The 19,898-nt window shown below is 36.0% G+C and overlaps 1 protein-coding gene across 1 annotated transcript in view; it reads right to left on the minus strand.

Annotated features, from left to right (window-relative positions):
- Positions 1 to 3,411: 3,411 nt before the first annotated feature.
- Positions 3,412 to 19,898, minus strand: part of ttc9b (tetratricopeptide repeat domain 9B) — a 55,465-nt gene continuing 38,978 nt past the window's right edge. The window contains exons 2-3 of the mRNA XM_056478793.1: positions 4,905 to 5,087; positions 3,412 to 4,454 (exon numbers count right to left, since the gene is read on the minus strand). Coding sequence (XP_056334768.1) covers positions 4,360 to 4,454; positions 4,905 to 5,087 — 278 coding nt within the window. The 3' untranslated portion in view covers positions 3,412 to 4,359. The remainder of the gene's footprint in view (positions 4,455 to 4,904; positions 5,088 to 19,898) is intronic.

Here is a 19,898-nt window from a genome sequence, read left to right on the forward strand (position 1 = left end):
GGCTCTCCAGGAATAGAGTTTGACAACCCTGGATTAGGGCATAGGAAAGAGCCGTTCCAGATGGAACACTGTGCATTTTGTTATTATTCCTTCTTTGCTCCTTTTCCAACTGTCAATAAACAGCCCATGAAAGTGTTGCCACCTTGTGGACAAACAAATTAATGCAAAAACGAGCATGTGCATGCTTTTCTTATGACATTTGCTTAAAATCTAAAGCATACTGTGGGCTTACATGACTTTCATGCTAACTTTATCTTGAAAAGAAATCATACATTGCATGGATCACATTGTATGAATTCATATGAAATTGCCACCTTGTAAAATAGATATGATTTCACATGAGATTGGTTTAGACTAGCATAAAAAGAGATCATTTCTTGCCAGTCTGTTCATGACAAGATTTGATTTGAGCATTAAAAGGTGCACTCAGTATGTTTTTGTTTGCTTTTCACTAGTTATTCTGTACTAGTATATGCTGACATCTATTGGTGTGGATGTATGAAGTTTGTTTATTCAAGTGAACAGCTGTTCAATTCTTTTTCATAATTTTTATTAAGTGCTTTAAGCACCACCAAGAGTACTATATAATATTTAACTTATTATTTTTATTGTTATTATTACATGAGAAGACAATCCTCTCATTAATACTATTAGACAACTGATATGACTGGAGTTCTGAATTTATGTGAGTATTTTATTTAACCTATACTCACTGTATGTATAAAACATCTGAATGCACCTTAATTTTATGCTCTTTAGTTTCCTCTAGGACATTAGCAAAGATACAACAAAGACATTAGTTGCGGTGGTTTGGCCTGAAATGCGTTCTGAATCTCATCAGTGTGTCTTCTCATCTGAATCCATGGCACAACATCCCCAGAGTCCCACTGACACAATTAAATCTCAGCCTGATATTAGGTCAGATGGATAATTTCATCTGTCTGTCCCCATCTCTTCAAAGTTACGAATCCAACCCAGACTCAGAATGACATGTGCTGTCAAAGGCATCTGCACATTTAAGTGAATTCATTGGAGACGATGCCTTAATGAATAAAACATCATCACAATTTTTCATAGCAAAGCATAACATTGAGAGGAGGACATATTTTTAAAGGGTTAGTTCACTGGAAAAGGTTAATTCAGTCATCGTTTGCTCAATCTCATGTTGTTCCAGACTCAGAAGACCTTCGTTTATCTTCAGAACACAAATGGAGATGTCACACTGTATTTTAAGGTACTATTCTCGTTATTGGCTAACCATTAGTTATGCAGTGCTTCCCACAGGTTTGAAATATACTTGTGGTGGTAGCCGGATTGAAACACGCCTTTTACCCACAGCACATTTTTAACTATATTTTTATTTATTATGACACTGTTATATACCTTTTCTTTTCAATGGGTTAAAGTTATTAAAAAAGGCTGTTGATAAAAAAGAAATCCACTATTTCTCTTATTTTAATGATATTTAGGAGCCCTGTGCACCCACTAATAGGTAAAGGTTGCTCTCTCTCTCTTACTCTAAAGTTGCTATATTGGCATGACATTTACCGTATTGCCAAAACATTTTATATATGTATGAAGTAATATAATAACATCATTAAATTAATAAAATATACAGCAAATGACAAATAAATATCAGAAAAACTAAATAAAAATAGACATTATTGCTCAAAATTATAATAATTACCAGATTAAAAAGTGTAGATTATTTAAATAAGGCAAATTAGTTGATTAGCCATTTCTAATGGTGTACAAATATTTTGCAGCCAGTATATTTTGCTCTCTCCGTGTATATAATGAAGTCTATTTGAGTTGTTTATTAAATAATTAATTATTTGATGTTTCTCTCACTTATGTGCGCGCACAGTCAGCAATGGAAAGGTCATGCAAAAACGCATACTAATACCGACAAGTTTAGAAAAGAAAAGTAAAACCCGAATCCCTGACATTTTAGGAGATTCAGAAACAACAATCGGATGCATTTTGGCTTTACAGGGCGCATCTCTGTTGGTCTGCAGAGCACTTGAGATTGTCTGTGTGTGTGTTGATGGTTCTTGTGCACATACAGTTAAAAGTAGAATTATTAAACCCCCTTTGATTTTTTTTTTCTTTTGAAATATTTCCCAAATGATGTTTAACAGAGCAAGGAAATTTTCACAGTATGTCTGATAATATTTTTTCTTCTGGAGAAAGTCTTATTTATTTTATTTCGGCTAGAATAAAAGCAGTTTTTAATTAAAAAAAAAAATTGGTCAAAATTATTAGCCCCTTTAAGCTATATATTTTTTTCGATAGTCTACAGAACATACCATCGTTATACAATAACTTGCCTAATTACCCAAACCTGCCTAGTTAACCTAATTAACCTAGTTAAGCCTTTAAATGTCACTTTAAGCTGTATAGAAGTGTAAAAATATCTAGTCAAATATCAAATCATCATGGCAAAAATAAAATAAATCAGTTAGTAGAAATGAGTTATTAAAACTATTATGTTTAGAAACGTGTAAAAAAAAATCTTCCCTCTGTTTAACAGAAATTGGGGAAAAATAAACAGGGGGGCTAATAATTCAGGGGGTTTAATAATTCTGACTTCAACTGTAGAACCAGCAGTAGGAAACGTGAAGAGTGAGAGAAAATTTAATCGATCGTGAAAGTTTGGCTTTCTTGGACTGATACAAAAAAGTGTAAAAGGATGATAATAATAGTATTATTCATGTGTCACCCCCAAATATACCTTGACGGCCCACCCAAGTAAAGTCTATGTGTTGGAAGCACTGGTTATGACTTTCCCTCAAACTCCTAGTAGCTTATGAATAGTTATTAATGTAGTAGGGTATTGGGTAAGATTAGGAATGTAGTATAAGATCATGTAGAATATGTACTTTATAAGTACAAATAAACAGCAAGGATCTTAATAAAACTTAGGTAATACGTCACTAGTTAATAGTGAGAGTCCTTAAACTAAAGAGTTACTGAAGATGTTTTGAGATTTCTGTCTATTGAGTGAAAGTACCCCCAAAACTGATATCCAAAAAAGAAACTGAGTGGATTAATCCAAATGTTCTAAACGGACAAGGTTGCTTTATATGATGAATAGAATTGATTTTGGCTTTAAGTATGAACATTGATCAGTGAACAAACAGAAGCTGCCGTATACCTTCATGAAAAACAAGAACAAACCACATTCATTCTTGCTAGCTTTAAACGGAGGACTGAAATCACTTAATTTTGATTCAGATGTCTTCATTTGTGTTCTAAAGATGAACATATCTTCTGTGGGTTTGAAACTACATGAGGGATGAACTAAACCTTTAACACTTTTCATAAAATCATTTATGGTTGTCAAAAAAAGCTATTACCCATTAGTTACAGCTTACAGTTTTGTAACACTGATGTTTTGGGGTCCCAAGCACTCAAAAACAACTGATCCCATTTCATCTAGAAATATAAGAGTTTTCAATATGGCTCCATTAGGTATAATATTCCACCAGGCTGCATAACCATCGTGACATCATCTTCTTAAAGGGGCAGGGGCTTTGAGACGGTTCAGTACAAGGGAGTTGGACAACAAGGTTCACAAAACACCTGCTAACATTAGTACGGAGGATGTTGTATACCTTTGAGAAAGGTAAAGAGAAACCACTATAGTACAGCCAAACTGAGAAGATAAAACAAAGTTGATATCTAAGGACAAATTACAAACACTTGAATTAGCCCTTGAATTAAAACAGTTCAGAAATAAGTCGAGAGATACTGTATGCCTAAATTGAAGACAGAGGAAAAGGAGAAAGTAACAGGCATTGGCAGGCGAGTGTGAATTGAACGAGATATTGCGCCAAACATTGCATCTCCTCTGTGATTCTTAATGGAGTTCAAAGGTCACGGTTGACCTTCCTTATCGGCACTCAAATAGAAGTGTGGCTTTGATACGTGTGCTTTCGCTCTATTTCTCTTCCTACATACTCAGTACACCCACCCATGTTTTCCATAAAACATTACACACATTTTTAATATCCTTTTTCGCTCGTGTAGCTTTTAATTGTAATGTCACACCCCCATTGTTTATTTGATTATAATACAGCGTTTCCTCTTTCGCCGCTTTCATGTTCATCGTTCGTTTATCAGTCAGATTCTCAATACCTGGGAAAAGAAAAGCACCGGGGACGTTGGATTTAAAGGGAAAGAGAGATCTCAGAGCGAGTCTGTGCTGTTGGTGTGCCTGTTTCCAGTTTGCTTTCAGAGAGCGATGCAGCACACGGAGCCTGGTTGTCCAAAGAATGGGGGGAAAAGGGTTAAAGATTCGAAGAGAGAGGGTTTCTATCAAGGTTTGGACGTGGCATGAATGGGCGTCAGGCTGAATTAACCCAGTGATTCTTTCCCACTCTCACGCACTTGCTGAACGCTCTTACTCATCTTCATCTCCGTCAGCTGGATGTATCGCAACACGTTTGTGTCTAGATAGAGAGAGGATGAAAGAGATTAAATAGATTAGCATTAGAAGTTAAAAACATGTCAAGAATATAAATAAAAGTAAGAGTTTATAATGCCCTTAACAGCTATTGAAGGGGCTATATCCAATCATTTGAACATTTGTATTTTGTTTATATAAAAGTAACTTGAATGTCACACACACACTCTAAGCACATCAGAGACAGAAAACTTGTAAAAAGTGGTACAATAGGTCCCCTTTAAAACAATTGACTGTATGCTTTAATTTGACAGACATAACATGAAGATACTAATTAGTATCAGGCAGAATTTTAATATCGGTGAATCTCTAAAATAAACAGTTTAAGTAGTAATGAGTAACTACTTGGATTCAGTATGAAATTTGGTACCAGAAGCAAAATGATTTGAGACTCCCGACCATATATGTTTCTTAAAAAAACTAAACTAAAGCCCACCTGTGGGTTCACGGCACTTGGCATCACGTAGGTAACGCAGGGCACACTCATAGTCCCCCAGGTGATAGAAGGCAATCCCAGCTCGATACATGGCCTTAAAGTGATCCTGCTGGTGTCCGAGGACCTTCAAGCAATATTCCTTCACCCGCTCATAATTCACCAGCTCCGACTGCAGCAAACACGCTGTAAAGCAAGAGAAGCAGAGAATTAGTAGTGTGAAAAGGACAGGGCGAAACAATGAAGCTGCGAAAATGAATAAATCAATGAACAGCTAGGAGGAAAGGTGCAAAAATAGCCATGAAATATACTGGTACAACACAGTCGACAAAACCCTGCATGGCCTGGAAGATAAAGAAGAAAAAAAGGACAGTATGTTTTTCTCCTTGCAGTCATCAGTTGTACTGAAGGTCTGAGAGCAGCAGTTTTTAACGCTATTGGACTCAGATAACCACATTAGCACAAAGTGAAGGTCTAATTGCATCTTTTAGCCACTCTAGGCACAATGACACAGATGAAGTAATTGTTTTATCTGCTGTCTGAAGAGAAAATAAAACAAACGAGACACATTAATCTGAAGCTGCTGCTTAAATGTGTTGGATGCACCTTAAAATGTGCACGAGTATCACATAGATTAAATCAGTAACAATGTATTACAGCTTTAATGCTTTCTGTTTGATTTGATTTATTCTGATTAAAAAAACTATTTTTTTACCATGATTTACAGAGGATAACCCCAAAAATATTATTCAGAGGAGCAATAAATGAATTAAATAGATTTAAATAAATCTATTTATTATTATTAGGTACACCTGTCCAACTGCTTGTTAACGCAAATTTCTAATCAGCCAATCACACGGCAGCATCTCAATGCATTTCAGCATGTAGACATGGTCAAGACTAACTGCTGTAGTTCAAACCGTGCATCAGAATGGGGAAGAAAAGTGATTTATGTGACTTTGAACGTGGCATGGTTGTTGGTGCCAGATGGGCTGGTCTGAGTATTTTAGAAACTGCTGATCTACTGGGATTTTTACGCACAACCATCTCTAGGGTTTACATAAAATGGTCAGAAAAAGAGCAAATATCCAGTGAGCGGCAGTTCTGTGGGCTCAAATGCCTTGTTGATGCCAGAGGTCAGAGGAGAATGGCCAGACTGGTACCAGCTGATAGAAAAGCAACAGTAACTTAAATAACCATTCGCTACAACCGAGGTATGCAGAAGAGCATCTCAACAACATGAAAGCATGGATTCATCCTGCCTTGCATCATCTGCTTGTATCTAAGATTTGACCATTTCTTTGCAAGATTTTTATCATCTTCTTTTTTTGTACTATTGGATAATTGTGAAACAAAAGGTTACAGATGAAACCCTTTTTGTGAGTGTGGATTAAAGCTTTATCTACTAAAAGTGATTTAATGGATTCAAGCATCAATACAAAAGACTGATGATAGAGTGTGGTGAAAATGACTTTGTGGAGTAATCATTATAATAGAGCATTTAGTATGATCACTTTTTCTTTTGTATATTTTAATAAATACTGTATGTATGAGAATACATGCAAGTACTGTATCTTTTCCCATAGATTCATACACAGTAGACAGCATAAATGAGTACACCCCCTTTTAAAAATTTATAATTTTATCCATTTCTCAGTGAATATATAGACCATAACTTTAGGTGTATTGAAACAAAACAGTTTTATCGAACAGATACATTCATTAAAATAAGAGTTGGGTCACAGAACATTATTAGGAATAGAACAATGCAATTAAATTGGAATGAGGTACTGCAAAAATATTTCAACAACATTGTATACACAGTTGAAGTCAATTATTAGCCCCTCTGTTGTTGTTTTTTTTTTATTCCCAATTTCTGTTTATCGGAAAGCAGATTTTTTTCAACACATTTCTAAACATAGTTTTAATAACTCATTTCTAATAACTGATTTATTTTATCTCTGCCATGATGACAGTAAATAATATTTGACTAGATATTTTTCTAGACATTTACAGCTTATAATGACACTTAAAGGCATTTAATTAGGTTAACTAGGCAGCGATGCGTTTCCCAAACAACGACGTAACTCGCGGCTGAACTATCATAGTACGATGCATCACTCGTTAGTTATAGCGTAAAACGCCCATAATGATGCTCTAAACGGGGTGGAGTAACAACTTCTTTAGAGAAGAACCCCATAATTTCTTTGTGCAAATTAAATTGTTTTACACAAACACGCATTAAAATAAAATCCAATATTAGTTTTGGTAAAAACATGCACTCGTTTTCCATATTTATTGAAATATATACAGGGCCTATGTTTGCTTTACTACTATTATTGAGAAGTTGAACATTACATATTCTACTCTAAAACATAAAATCACTTACAAAAGCTAACGCGTATTCTAATATCATATATAAACCATATAAATAAATAAATAAATAATGAGGCTATTTATTATAAAATGAAATTTAATGTTTATTATTTATTAGGAAATTTTAAAAATCCTACTTTAATAATAATATTATTAATATTAATTATTATTATTGTTTTTAAGTAGGATATTGTTTATTTATTTATTTTTTTAAAGTCTACTTTTACAATTTGACACATGTAAACCACAGCAGAAAGTTCTAACCAACAGGCCCATGTCATATACTGTACAGATACTTAACAAATAACCCACTAAGAATTAAAAGAATTAACATATGCTGTTTTTTGTTTTCACAAACTTTGGAGACGTAACATAAATTCCGCTTTTAAATAATAGGTCACCTATAGCTTTCGCCTTGAGGCTGTGTTCAAAATGACATCAATGTTTTCAAAGTGCACTGCGAAGGGAGAGCAATTGTAAACATGAAGATTGCTAAAACTGTAAAAATACTTTGAAAGCAAATTACACCTAAAAGAGATGACTTTAATGCTTTTTTATGTTTTATCATTCCAACTTTGAATGTTAGAATGTTCTAAATGAATAGGGCATACGGGGGGTAAGTAAGAATAAAACACAGCCAGGAACTTTGTTTCTAATTACAGCCCCAGAGATGTAGTTGCAAGTGCTCAAGTTTGCGATGCAGTTTGCGAATGTTCGTTGGAACGATGGATTTGGGAAACGGCAAATTAACGAACTATGTTATTAACGACGGAACTTGCAACCTTAGTTGGCTAATGATGGTTTTGGGAAACGCACTCCAGGTAATTAGGCAAGTTATTGTATAACGATGGTTTGTTCTGTAGACTATCGAAAAAAAAAATAGCTTAAAGGGGCTAATAATCTTGACCTTAAAATGTTTTTTAAAAAGTTGAAATAAAACAAATAAGACTTTCTCCAGAAGAAAAAATATTATCAGACATACTGTGAAAATTTCCTTGCACTGTTAAACATAATTTGGGAAATATAAAAAAAATAATAATAATTTAAAGGGGGGCTTCAACTGTATATATTTTTTATGTTTTATGATTTTTCCTCCTTATTAAAATTTCATTTCATATTTTACCCTAACATATTCATTTTAATGTATTATTTTTGGACTGTAATCTTAAGTTATTTAGTTAAATTAGCTCTAGTTTTGGTGTTGGTACTGACTAATCTAATGTATATGCATGAATATTTTATTTTAAGCATCCAATAGAAAATATTAATTTAAAAGATAGACCTGTGAGGGGTGTACTCATTTATGCTGAGCACTGTATATGCATTCTCACATGATTTAATTACATTTTACATTTGTTCGTAATATGTTATGATTGTATGATGTTGTAATAATTCCAGTAAACAGAATTTAGTTAAAGGCAAATCAGATATTGCTAAAAATAACATGAATCGGATGAATTAAATATCAGAGGTCTATGGTTAAAAAAAGCTGCAGCTAATTAGATGCATTGGCCCTGAAATAACATCTGCATGGCAAATGAATTACTGCGGTGCCTGTTAGACAGCTGGTGGTCTTGTCAAGCCCTCGTCCAATCAGGGTTATTTATTCCAACAGCAGATGACATGGCTGGACATTGATGGCAGGGGCTGGAGACTCAATTTCGTATTTTCAATTTGTGCTCACTGGATGTGGTGTGTGCATGTGGCGAGTGTCTGATATGCTTAGGCATTTAGGACACTCTGCAATTGAATTTGTTTTTTAAGCTCTAGCAAATGCTCACTTTTGCGCAGTTCTCAAATTATGAACTAAAACCATCTCTCAAACTGTGAACAATTCCCTTTTGCTAACCTAGTTAAATATTTTATTTGCACTTTAAGCTGAATACTAACATCTTGCAAAATAACTAGTAATATGTGCTCTGTCATTATGGCAAAGACTAAAGAAATTAGTTATTAAAACTATTATGCTTAAAAAGGTGTTATTTTGTTTTGTCAGTTGTATAATTTCAACTGTGTATATATATATGAATGAGCAATATTACACGAGTAGCAATGCAATATGGCTGTATATCAGTACTGGTGGAAGGCGTACGTTGGCTCGAGGCCACAGGCAGAGTGCCTTATTGTCCTACCAGTGAGGATATACAGTCATATCGCACTAAGTAGTATTGCGATACTGTAATTTATAACTCAAATCTATAAAAATTTTAAAAAATTGTCAGAATTTATGATTCCCTTATTATTCCCTTATTCTTTTGTTCATTCTATACATAACTTACCAACAAAAAATACATTAAGATAAAGATACAAATTATACCAAATGAAATTTGTTACAAAAAGAGCATTTTTCCAAATCAGGCTTTGAAAAAAGTGGTTAAAATTGGTCAAATAAGTGGTCAATGTTTCAATGTTTCCTTTATCTATTGGTTTTTTTTTTCAGTCTTATCAGGTAAGAATCGAGATTGTTGCGGTTGTTGTAGCTACTAAATCATATTGACAGGAGCATAAATGAATTGATTCAGATTCGAACTGAAGCATCAGAAAATCTGCAAAAGGCTACCATAAAAGGCGTGAATTTTACAGTTTGCAACCTTAAAGGACTCCACAGACTATTCAAATAAAATGGTCTATTGCTGCACAAACGTGAGCATTTTAGTGACTTTTCCACATGCAACATTATGTATTGTAGATAGACCGTTAATGATGATACTAACATTTACAAACTACAGTGGCACAGCCAGTGTTTTGGAGCCATAGTATCACGATACTACCATAGTACTGATAAACCGTGCAACCCTAAATCGCACTGCTACGAGTGTGATATTGCATTTATACAAGAGTTCGACAGCATAATCGCGTATATAAAAAAAGAAAATCAAACACGGAGAATCTAGAAATCCTTTTGTATGAGGAACTACTTTCTTCCGCTGTTCATTCACATCTTTAGCTGACGTCAGAACAACAGAAGCACGGTTAAAAACATGTCATTTTGGAGCTAGTGTTTGAATGATTCTCTAGCGTAATATCTAAAGTGGTGACAAAACAGGTGATTTTGCTGACATTTTAAGATTATAAGGCTGAACGGCATGAAATGCCATCAATCTACATAGATTTCCCAGTATTTCTCTGTTGTAGTCGGGAGATCACAATAATTAACCCCGAAAAAGCCAAACCAAAGCAAAAATTAGCAGATTACTATTGTATAAACACAGCACTACAACATACAAAAGATACAAGAGATCACCTTAGTGTCACCTGCCTGATTTATAATGATTTGATCGGCTGTAGTTTGAAATACGAAAAGAAAACGGTGACTTATTATGTGGTCTCTGATGCCATCTTGTGGCGGAACGTCAACCGTCTTTGTCCTGCTCAGTATGACAGGCTGATAGATGCTGACACGCTGAAACTCAGAAATCATAAATATTTAAATTAAAATAGGCACCATGCTTATAAATAAACTTCATAGATGCAATCTAATCAACTACATTCTCGCCTAAAAAAAGTACATTCTGTTGTCCAACAGCTGCAATATTTGAGGCTATTAATCTGCTGTCACTCTACTGTATGTGGGCGGCGTAATACACAAGGGTGAGCAGGCTGTACGAGTGCTGTTATTGCAGAATATTCCACGATTCGAGAACCAGAACTGTTGTATATATATATATATATATATATATATATATATATATATATATATATATATATATATATATATATATATATATATATATATATATATATATATATACACATGTATATACATTTTTTTTTAAATTCTGTTGTTTTTATATATTTATAAATGCTGTCTAGTGTATATAATTCTATCCATTAATTGATACCTTACAGTGAGACCACAGTGAAAATCTGTGACCCCACTGTATCGTATAAATCTTATCAGACTCATTACCTGTTTACTGCATCAGTGCAGCACCAATCTTGGCCCGGTCTGACTGGCAGAGGTCTGACCTTTGCCAAGGTTAATGCCTGTCTGCAGTTGAGAGCCTGCTGACCACCAAACACACTGACAAAATCTGCTGCTCTATACTGACAGCCTCCCTCTGTCCTTTCCTGTTATTCTGGTCCACCCATCACTGTCACCTCTGAAAGACATGATTCAGGGCTATCGACACAAGAAAGCACTGCAGTGGTGAAAGAAAACATAACAAAGTTAGCTAGAATTTCAAGACGATTTCTCACCACAGAAATTGGGTTTAACACTGAAAGGGTAGCAGCCGACACACACAAACAATTGTAAAAACCACAAACTGGCTCAGTGTTTAACATAGTCAAGGTCACACTTTTATATAGCATCTTAAAAGAACACTTCGCTTTTTGGGAAATAGGCTTATTTTATAAGGCACATAGGGTTAAACAGTTAAGCTTTACCATTTTTCAATCCATGCAGCTGATCTGTAGGTCTAGCGAGAGCGCATTTAGCTTAGCTTAGCATAAATCATTGAATCATTCATTCATTTTCTTTACGGCTTAGTCCCTTTAGTAATCTGGGGACGCTACAGCGGAATGAACCGCCAACTTATCCAGCATATGTTTACGCTTTTGATAGTTTCCTACATAAAGTTTTACTGTACTGTAATTACATTATGGTCTAAAACCGGCAGAAAATGAAAAGTTGCCATTTGTTAATGTGAGATGGCTGCAGCAGGCACAATGCTGTTGTATGCAGTGCTGTTACTAGTTAACTAGCTAGGGATAATTTTAAATTGCTGCATAATAGCATTGTGCCTGCTGCGGCCATGGGACAGCAGCAAATTTTAACTTTTAATTTTCCTTTGATCTACAGAAGTGTCAAGCTTTAAATAAGAGAATTATCAAAACTCTATTTGGAATTTTTTGGTCTAGTCCAATTTAATGAACTATGCTAAGCTAAGATAAAAGTGCTCCCGTCAGACAGTTTAAAAATGGTAAACTCTAGGTGACTTGTAAAAGTTCATTTAAAGGGTGATGAAACCCCCTCTTTCAGTATAAGTCTCAGAATTTTTCGAAAAATGCTTCATGATTGGCATGAAGTTCTGCAAGCAGAGGGAGGAGAGGGGGTGGCTGGCAGAGCAGGGGAAAAAAGGGGAGTGGTTTGTGTCATTTAGCTCACAAAATGAGACACAAACCATGAGGAGACGCATGATTTTATAGTTTACAAAGTTAAAGTGCAAAGAAATAAACAGTAAGTAATTTAATGTCCTGCTACATTTGTTATTCGTAATTTCATATACACATAACCACAATTTATATCATTATAAAAAAAGAATCGTGTTTGTATAAACACTATGAATGAGGAGAATCCTGAATCCCCGGGTCTGAATGTAGGCACAGTGAATAGCAGTGCAGCAGGTCTCTTGCCCTATCTATTTCAATCATTAGCCCTGCGGGTAATCTGGAGGATTTTAAACATAGGCGAACACAGCAGCATGGATATAGGCGATGTGCCTGAATGGTAACGAACTCAACTGATAAATGACAAAGTCTGTGATTCTCCAATTCTCGTACAGCTCTCCCGACAAAAACACCTGCTACAAACCAACAGCTTTGCTGTATCTGCCCTGACAGAATCGCAGGGAAATACATGCAACAACTATGGCCCTTCGTGAATAGCTAAATACTGCGTGCCATGCGCAGACGTGGTCTCACAGCTTGGCAGATCTGCATTGCCTTCGGAAAGCCCATGATATCATGAATAACTAAGAAGCAAGAAGTCATTAAGAAGTCTTCTCATAGGATTAGAAAACTCAGCTATGAATTATAATGAGAAACCGACACGTCATGATTGGACAGGCAGATTGGCGCTATGTCACTGATTTTGATCCCGCCCCCAAAATAATTTTAAACCTGGAAGATGAAATTAGCTGACAAAAGCTCAAAATTATCCAGTTTTCCCCACAATTAAATCTGAGAGGTGCTAATGTTGTCTTAACTGATGCTCAACACACACAAATCTGTTAAAATCTCAAAAAAAAGAAGTCCAGGGTGTCTTGAACCTTTAAAAACAACATTGATGCTGAGCAAAGTGCTTCACAGACAGCTCAAAATACAAACAAATAAAATAGTAATAAGCCAGAAAAACAACATTAAAAAGAATTATACAAACAAAAAACAAAGTTTATGAGTAAGCCTGGCAGAAAGGGTAGGTCTTAACTGATGCTTTAAAGATGCCTAATGGAGAAGAAGTTCTAATCATTAAATGGAGTGGGTTTTGCAAACTGAAAAAGATCTCTTTTTGTTTTCAATTGAGATTTTGGCACATCTAGCAACAACTGAGCTGAAGATCTAAGAGATCTCTGAACAGAATAAACTCTTAAAAGCTCAGCTTTATAAACCAGAGCAAATCCATGTAAATCTTTAAATTCGTAAATTAAAACCATTTTTCATTCTCTGTTTGGCCTCAGCAAAAATGTCCCTGGTTCAAGTTCTGTTGAGCAAGGATGCCTTTCTGTGTGGAGTTTGTATGTTCTCCCCATGTTTGTGTGGGTTTCCACTGGGTGTTCTGTTTTTTCACAATCCAAAGACATGCAATATAGGTGAATTGTATAAAGCAAGTTAACCAGAGTGTGTGAGTGTGTGTGAATCAGAGAGGGTTTGTATGAGTATGATAAAGCAAGAAGCAGGCTGAAGGAATGTGTGATCATAGGCCAGGGTGATTAATCAAATCAAAGAGTTGGTAACACTAGTTTGGGTCACAATTCATGCTATTAACTTCTGGCTTATTACATGCCTATTATTAGGATATAAACTGTTCAATAGTAGTTATAAAGTATGATCTTAATCTGCATCCCTAATTCTACCCAAAACCTAACCCCTATTTCTAACTTACTAATTATTAATACACAGCAAATTAGTAGTTTATTAAGCTAGTCGTGTTGGTTAATGTGTTAATGGTTTGTTAATACTATGAATTGTGAACTAAACTAAAGTGTTACCAAAGACTTTATATACAAAGATGATGCGTTTATATTAGTTATGAATTAAAAAAAGTAAAATGTGCAAAATGGTGAAATAGACCTGCCTTCTAAATACAAATATTTTATAAAGCATCACATCACTGCAACTGCCATTAGAAGCTCTGACTGTGCATCTAAAAAAAAGGGTTGCTAGGTCCAAAAAACTTTTACAGCCTAATGACTACTCAAAACCCACCAAAAAGAATAAAAAGTATCCAGTTTTTATCCAATCAGAGACAAAAGGTTTTCTAATATTTTGTGATACACATACAGCACACGTGTTAAAGTACTGAATAACTTTTTACCTACCAAACAATTCTGCCTTTGTCAGGTGACGCTGTAACTTATGTTCTGTCTATTTAAAACATGTCTGTCTGTTTAGCAACCATGGCACATTATGAAAGTATCCTAAAAATTGCAACCCGCAGCTTTATATTTTTTCCCACAACTAAAATTGCAGATTCACTATTTCCAATAGTGCGGGAAAAGTTCTAACAGGCAACACTGATCTGAAATCACATGCTTCCCTACTATAAAATATGCTGGTGCTGGTAAGTCATGTGATAATGACAACATGGCGGATGTAGTACATCTGAATTCCACTCATATTTATACTATAGAAAGCAGAGATGCCCAAAGTAGGGCCCATGGGTGAAAGTTGGCCCTTTGATTTGGCCCATAATCCCATCTGAATACAGAGGGAGAATGATGGGCCCTCTGGTTGGTTGGGGCGAATGGGCAGGTGGATGGGCAGGTGGTTGGGGCGAATTCCCTTTGACAGAGATCGTCATTTTGAATTTAATGTAACCTTTTGTTTCTTTGTTTTATTGCTGAGCTACAAAAGATGAAAACTGAGATTAAGTGATTCAATTATTATTGTCACTTGACAGAGGATACTGCACAAGACATATGCCAGCAAATCGAGGTAAAGCCAGGAGCAGCTCGACTAGTGTATTCAGCACTGAACTGTATTGTGTTATAAATGGGATTGTTTACGTTTTTACTGTTCATTATAAAATGTTAAAAACAATTCTGCATTAGTTAATAGGATTTAAAGCAAAGTTTTGTAGTTATTTTAAATATTTCTGAATTAATTAGGAAAATATCCATATCAAATTTTAAAAATACGGTTTGGTATATATTCGGCCCACAGCCCCTATCAAGTGTGTTTTTTGGTTCTTTATAGGAGAAAGTTTAGGCACCACTGATATAGAGCACACTTTAACATTTGTGGAGTAAATTCAAACGTAGTCCCTCAGCACTGAATTTCGAATACACCATCAGAAATACAAGCAGGACTGCACATGCACATTGGCTAATTAATGCATTAATGCTACTTGAGGAAAATAATTTATAAGGCAACTCTTATAAAAGTTCATTTGCTAGTTTTAATTTGCAATTTAAAGCTGCCAGAGAGGAATGTCAAGTTCAGTCACGACAATGTTCAGAATACTGAATCTGGATTCATTCAAGTGAGATGAGTTAAAACATGTTCACAATTAAGCTGGAACTACAGTCAGTCTCATATTTACATTTTGTAAAGTGTGTTATTTGGAACAATCTGTGCTCTGAATTCAGCTTCTCTGTTAACGCTGTTTACACACTTTATTCTTTCAAATTACTGCAAGTTTGCCAGTCTAAAACATCAATTTTTTAAACTGAATCAAATTAACTTTAATTCAATCCACGTTTATTTATATAGCACTTTTGCAATGTAGTTTGAGTCAAAGCAGCTTAACATAGAAGTTCTAGTAAATTGAAATTAAAACAGTGTTAGTCCAGTTTTCAGAGTTGAAGTTCAGTTTAGTTTAATTTTCACTGCTGAAAGCCCAAACACTGAAGAGCAAATTCATCAATGCGCAGCTCCACAAGTCCCAAACCTAGCAAGCCAGTGGGGACAGAGTCGAGGAACAAAACTTCACCAATTGACGAAAGTGAAGGAAAAAACCTCAAGAGAAACAAGGCTCAGTTGGGCACGACCATTGGAGAAATCTGGCCAAACTTCCTGTGCAGAGCTGCAGTCTAGATGCCGGAGACTTTACAAATCATTAGTTACATTACATTAAACTGACTTAAAACATCAAGGTAATCTGATATAACTTAAATCTGTTGTTGTGACATTGATTTTACTGTGCATTTTCATTTTATATTTCTAAATGGCACTATATTCTAATAAAAACAATTAAAGAGCCCTTCATTAATTGTTTACTAATATCAAAGACTGTTTTTTTATTAAATATGATGTAAAGAAAGTGGCAAAGATGTTTTAAACAACAGCATCCATCATAATTAGCTTGACAAATAGTATAGGAACATCGGAGAATCATAATGAGAACAAAATGTTCTTCATGAACTATCGGCCATCAAAGACAACCATGTACTGTATTCCTCAACAGCATTATCAGAGCTCTTAGGTTTGTGGGCATGCTGGGAGAAGGATGACATAAGCACCAGAAAACAGAGATCACAGATAAAATAAAGGCTGTGTGTGTGTGCGCGCGCGCGCTGCTGTAGAGACAAACTAAAGCAAACATATGCTGACTGGCTGGAACTGTTGTTTAGGCAGACACGTATATAATCAGTGGAAGGGAAAAATATGTTTTTTTTTCAAGCTAATGAAGGTTTTAAAGTGCTGTGGTCGGATAAATGATGATTAGAAGACAAATGAAAAGCCGTGAGTGGAAACATCTAATCTAAATGAGTTCAATATGGCTGAAATTTTATTCCGACTAGAGTTTGTCAAGATTTTCTCTCCCACTCACTCAACGTTTTTCATTTGCTATAATTTCCCTCTGGTTTTTCCTCTCTCAGGTTCTCCTTAATAAAATACTCTCAAGATAACATTGTCTACAGTTTCAAGACACAAAACATCCCTCATAAATAGAAGAAAGGAGAGAGAGAGATCTACAAAGGAACATTCAGTACAATTGCCATTAGGTTTGTATTGACTTTCCCTCCAAGACAATACAGCGATTTATTGACAGATTAAAGGTGTCATTTCATGCATCTTAACCGTGATCTCTGAATTTAACAGGACCGGCCTGTCTCATTTAGTTTGGGAATGATAGAGGGAGAAACGGCCTTTCAGCACAGCGCCATCGTGCCCATCGAACATCCTGTCCATCTTCATTCTGGGCAACTGGAACCCTGGCGAGCTCTCAGTGTATTCAGTTTCAGGCAATAATGCTCTAATGGCTTCTAACTCTTGTGATATCCTGATCTTTCTCTCTTTCCATAACACACACACGTACACAAACACACACACACAAACCCTGTAGACTGATTCATCACACAAATGGATCAGGCGTGGCATTGCACTTAAGTGTCTGCTGAGTGGCTCTATGTGTGTAATAATGATGGCATCACATATTAATGGAGCCTATGCACTTTATGCTACATCATAGTTATATGAGATGATCACTTGTAAAAGCACAGCCAGAAAAAAGCCAGAGCTGGTCATCTGAGCGGGTCAGAGAGTAACAGGGTCCATCTCGAGATTATACAACTTTACTGAGGTGGGGGTTATGGAGTTAGATTAATCTCAATAATAATTCGTGCAATAAAATGGACACATGCTTAGCCAAAATTACATGCATGAAACTAAATTTAAATGCACTAGATACACTCACCGGCCACTTTATTAGGTACACCTTACTAGTACTGCGTTGAACCCCTTTTTGCTTTCAGAACTGCCTCAATCCTTCGTGGCATAGATTCAACAAGGCACTGGAATCTCTGATACTCATAGATTTTGGTCCTTATTGACATGATAGCATCAAACAGTTGCTGCAGATTTGTGGGCTGCACATCCATGATGCAAATCTCCCTTCCCACCACATCCCAAAAGTGCTCTATTGGATTGGGGTCTGGTGACTGTGGAGGCCATTTTAGTACAGTGAACTCATTGTCATGTTTAAGAAACCAGTCTGAGACGATTCACGCTTTACGACATGGCGCGTTATCCTGCTATTACACTGTGGTCATAAAGGGATGGACATGGTCAGCAACAATACTCAGGTTGTCCAATTTTGGTGAGCCTGTGTGAATTATAGCCTCAGTTTCCTGTTCTTAGCTGACAGGAGTAGCACCCGGTGTGGTCTCCTGCTGCTGTAGCCCATCCGCCTCAAGGTTCAACATGTTGTGCGTTCAGAGATGCTCTTCTGCCTACAGGTACCTCGGTTGTAACGAGTGGTTATTTGAGTTACTGTTGCCCTTCTATCAGCTGGATATTTTCTCTTTTTCATTTTCTGTAAACCCTAGAGATGGTTGTGCGTGAAAATCCGCAGCAGTTTCTGAAATATTTAGACCAGTCTGTCTGGCACCAACAACCATGCCATGTTCAAAGTCACTTAAATCACCTTTCTTCTATATGGTCCATAAAGGTTTTTCTTCACCTTTCTTATATATATATGTAACTGAAACTGAAAGACTGGCTAATTAATGTTGGAAGTTTTATGGCTAAATTGAGCAGCCTAGTGCCAAACTTTAATGATTGCATGTCCATCAGTAAGAGCAGAGTGTGAAGGTTTAATTAGCAGAGTAATAGCACAATTTTGCTAAAATAATTGCAATGCACAAAACATTATGGGTGACATATCAGAGTTCAAAAGAGGACAAATTGTTGGTGCGTTTCACGCTGGTGCATTTTTGACCAAGACAACAAGTATTTGTGATGTATCAAGAGCTACGGTATCCAGAGAAATGCCAGCATACCACCAAGAAGCATGAACCATATCCAACAGGAGTATCTGTGGATGCTAGGAGTTGCACCAACTAGTCAACTAAAAATGTTATTTTTTCATGTCAGCGTCAAAGATTCACATGAACTTTGAGTGAACTTTAAGTCATCAAATAGGTGCAGCCAATTAGATCGTGCCATGCAAATACCCTCGAGGAGATAATAGCCAATTGCATTTACACATCACTGGAAAAGTAGAGTGGCTGTTGTCATCTAAGATGTGTTGCTGCTGACATGTTTTGTGAATGAACCATGAAACGCACTGAAACCGTGGAGGTGCGGCAAACTTCATGTGTAAACATCAATCCCAGGTGAGCGCTGTGAAGATATGTGCAGTGAGTGGAGACCTCTGATAACCAAGATGAGCAAGTAACCGTGAAAAAGGCCCGACTTGCTTTGTGACCCGCACATCATGAAGGTAAATTATGCCTCTGAGCAGGACTTATAGCCTTTGTCTTTCGTTATGAAATAACTTGCCATTAGTCAAAACTAGTCATTGGTTATGTTGAATTGTTTTTGCAATGTTTTATGAGCAGTCAAACAACATGTGTATATGTATTTCCTGCAAATAAATAGCAAACTGTGGTGTGTTGCAACATATTTGAGTCTTGTGTTCACCAGTGACTAGTTGACTCAACTTTAATAACATAAAAGTCGACTTCCAAAAATCTGAAGTCATTCAGCCCTATAGTGGACGCAAGAGGAAGCTGTCTGAAAGAGATGTCCAAGTGCTAACCTCGATTGTAGCCAAAAATATATAACTATAGCTGCCCAATTCACTGCAGAATAAATGTGTACCTAAACTCTTCGGAAGCTCCACAGAATCAGTATATATGGCAAAGGTGTAGAGACAGCTGTTGTGTGTGTGTGTGTGTGTGTGTGTGTGAGAGAGAGAGAAAAATATGTGCAATAGGTCTGAGAGATTAGAAA

Source organism: Danio aesculapii, chromosome 18 (genome assembly GCF_903798145.1).
Source record: "Danio aesculapii chromosome 18, fDanAes4.1, whole genome shotgun sequence".
NCBI classification, from domain to species: Eukaryota; Metazoa; Chordata; class Actinopteri; order Cypriniformes; family Danionidae; genus Danio; species Danio aesculapii.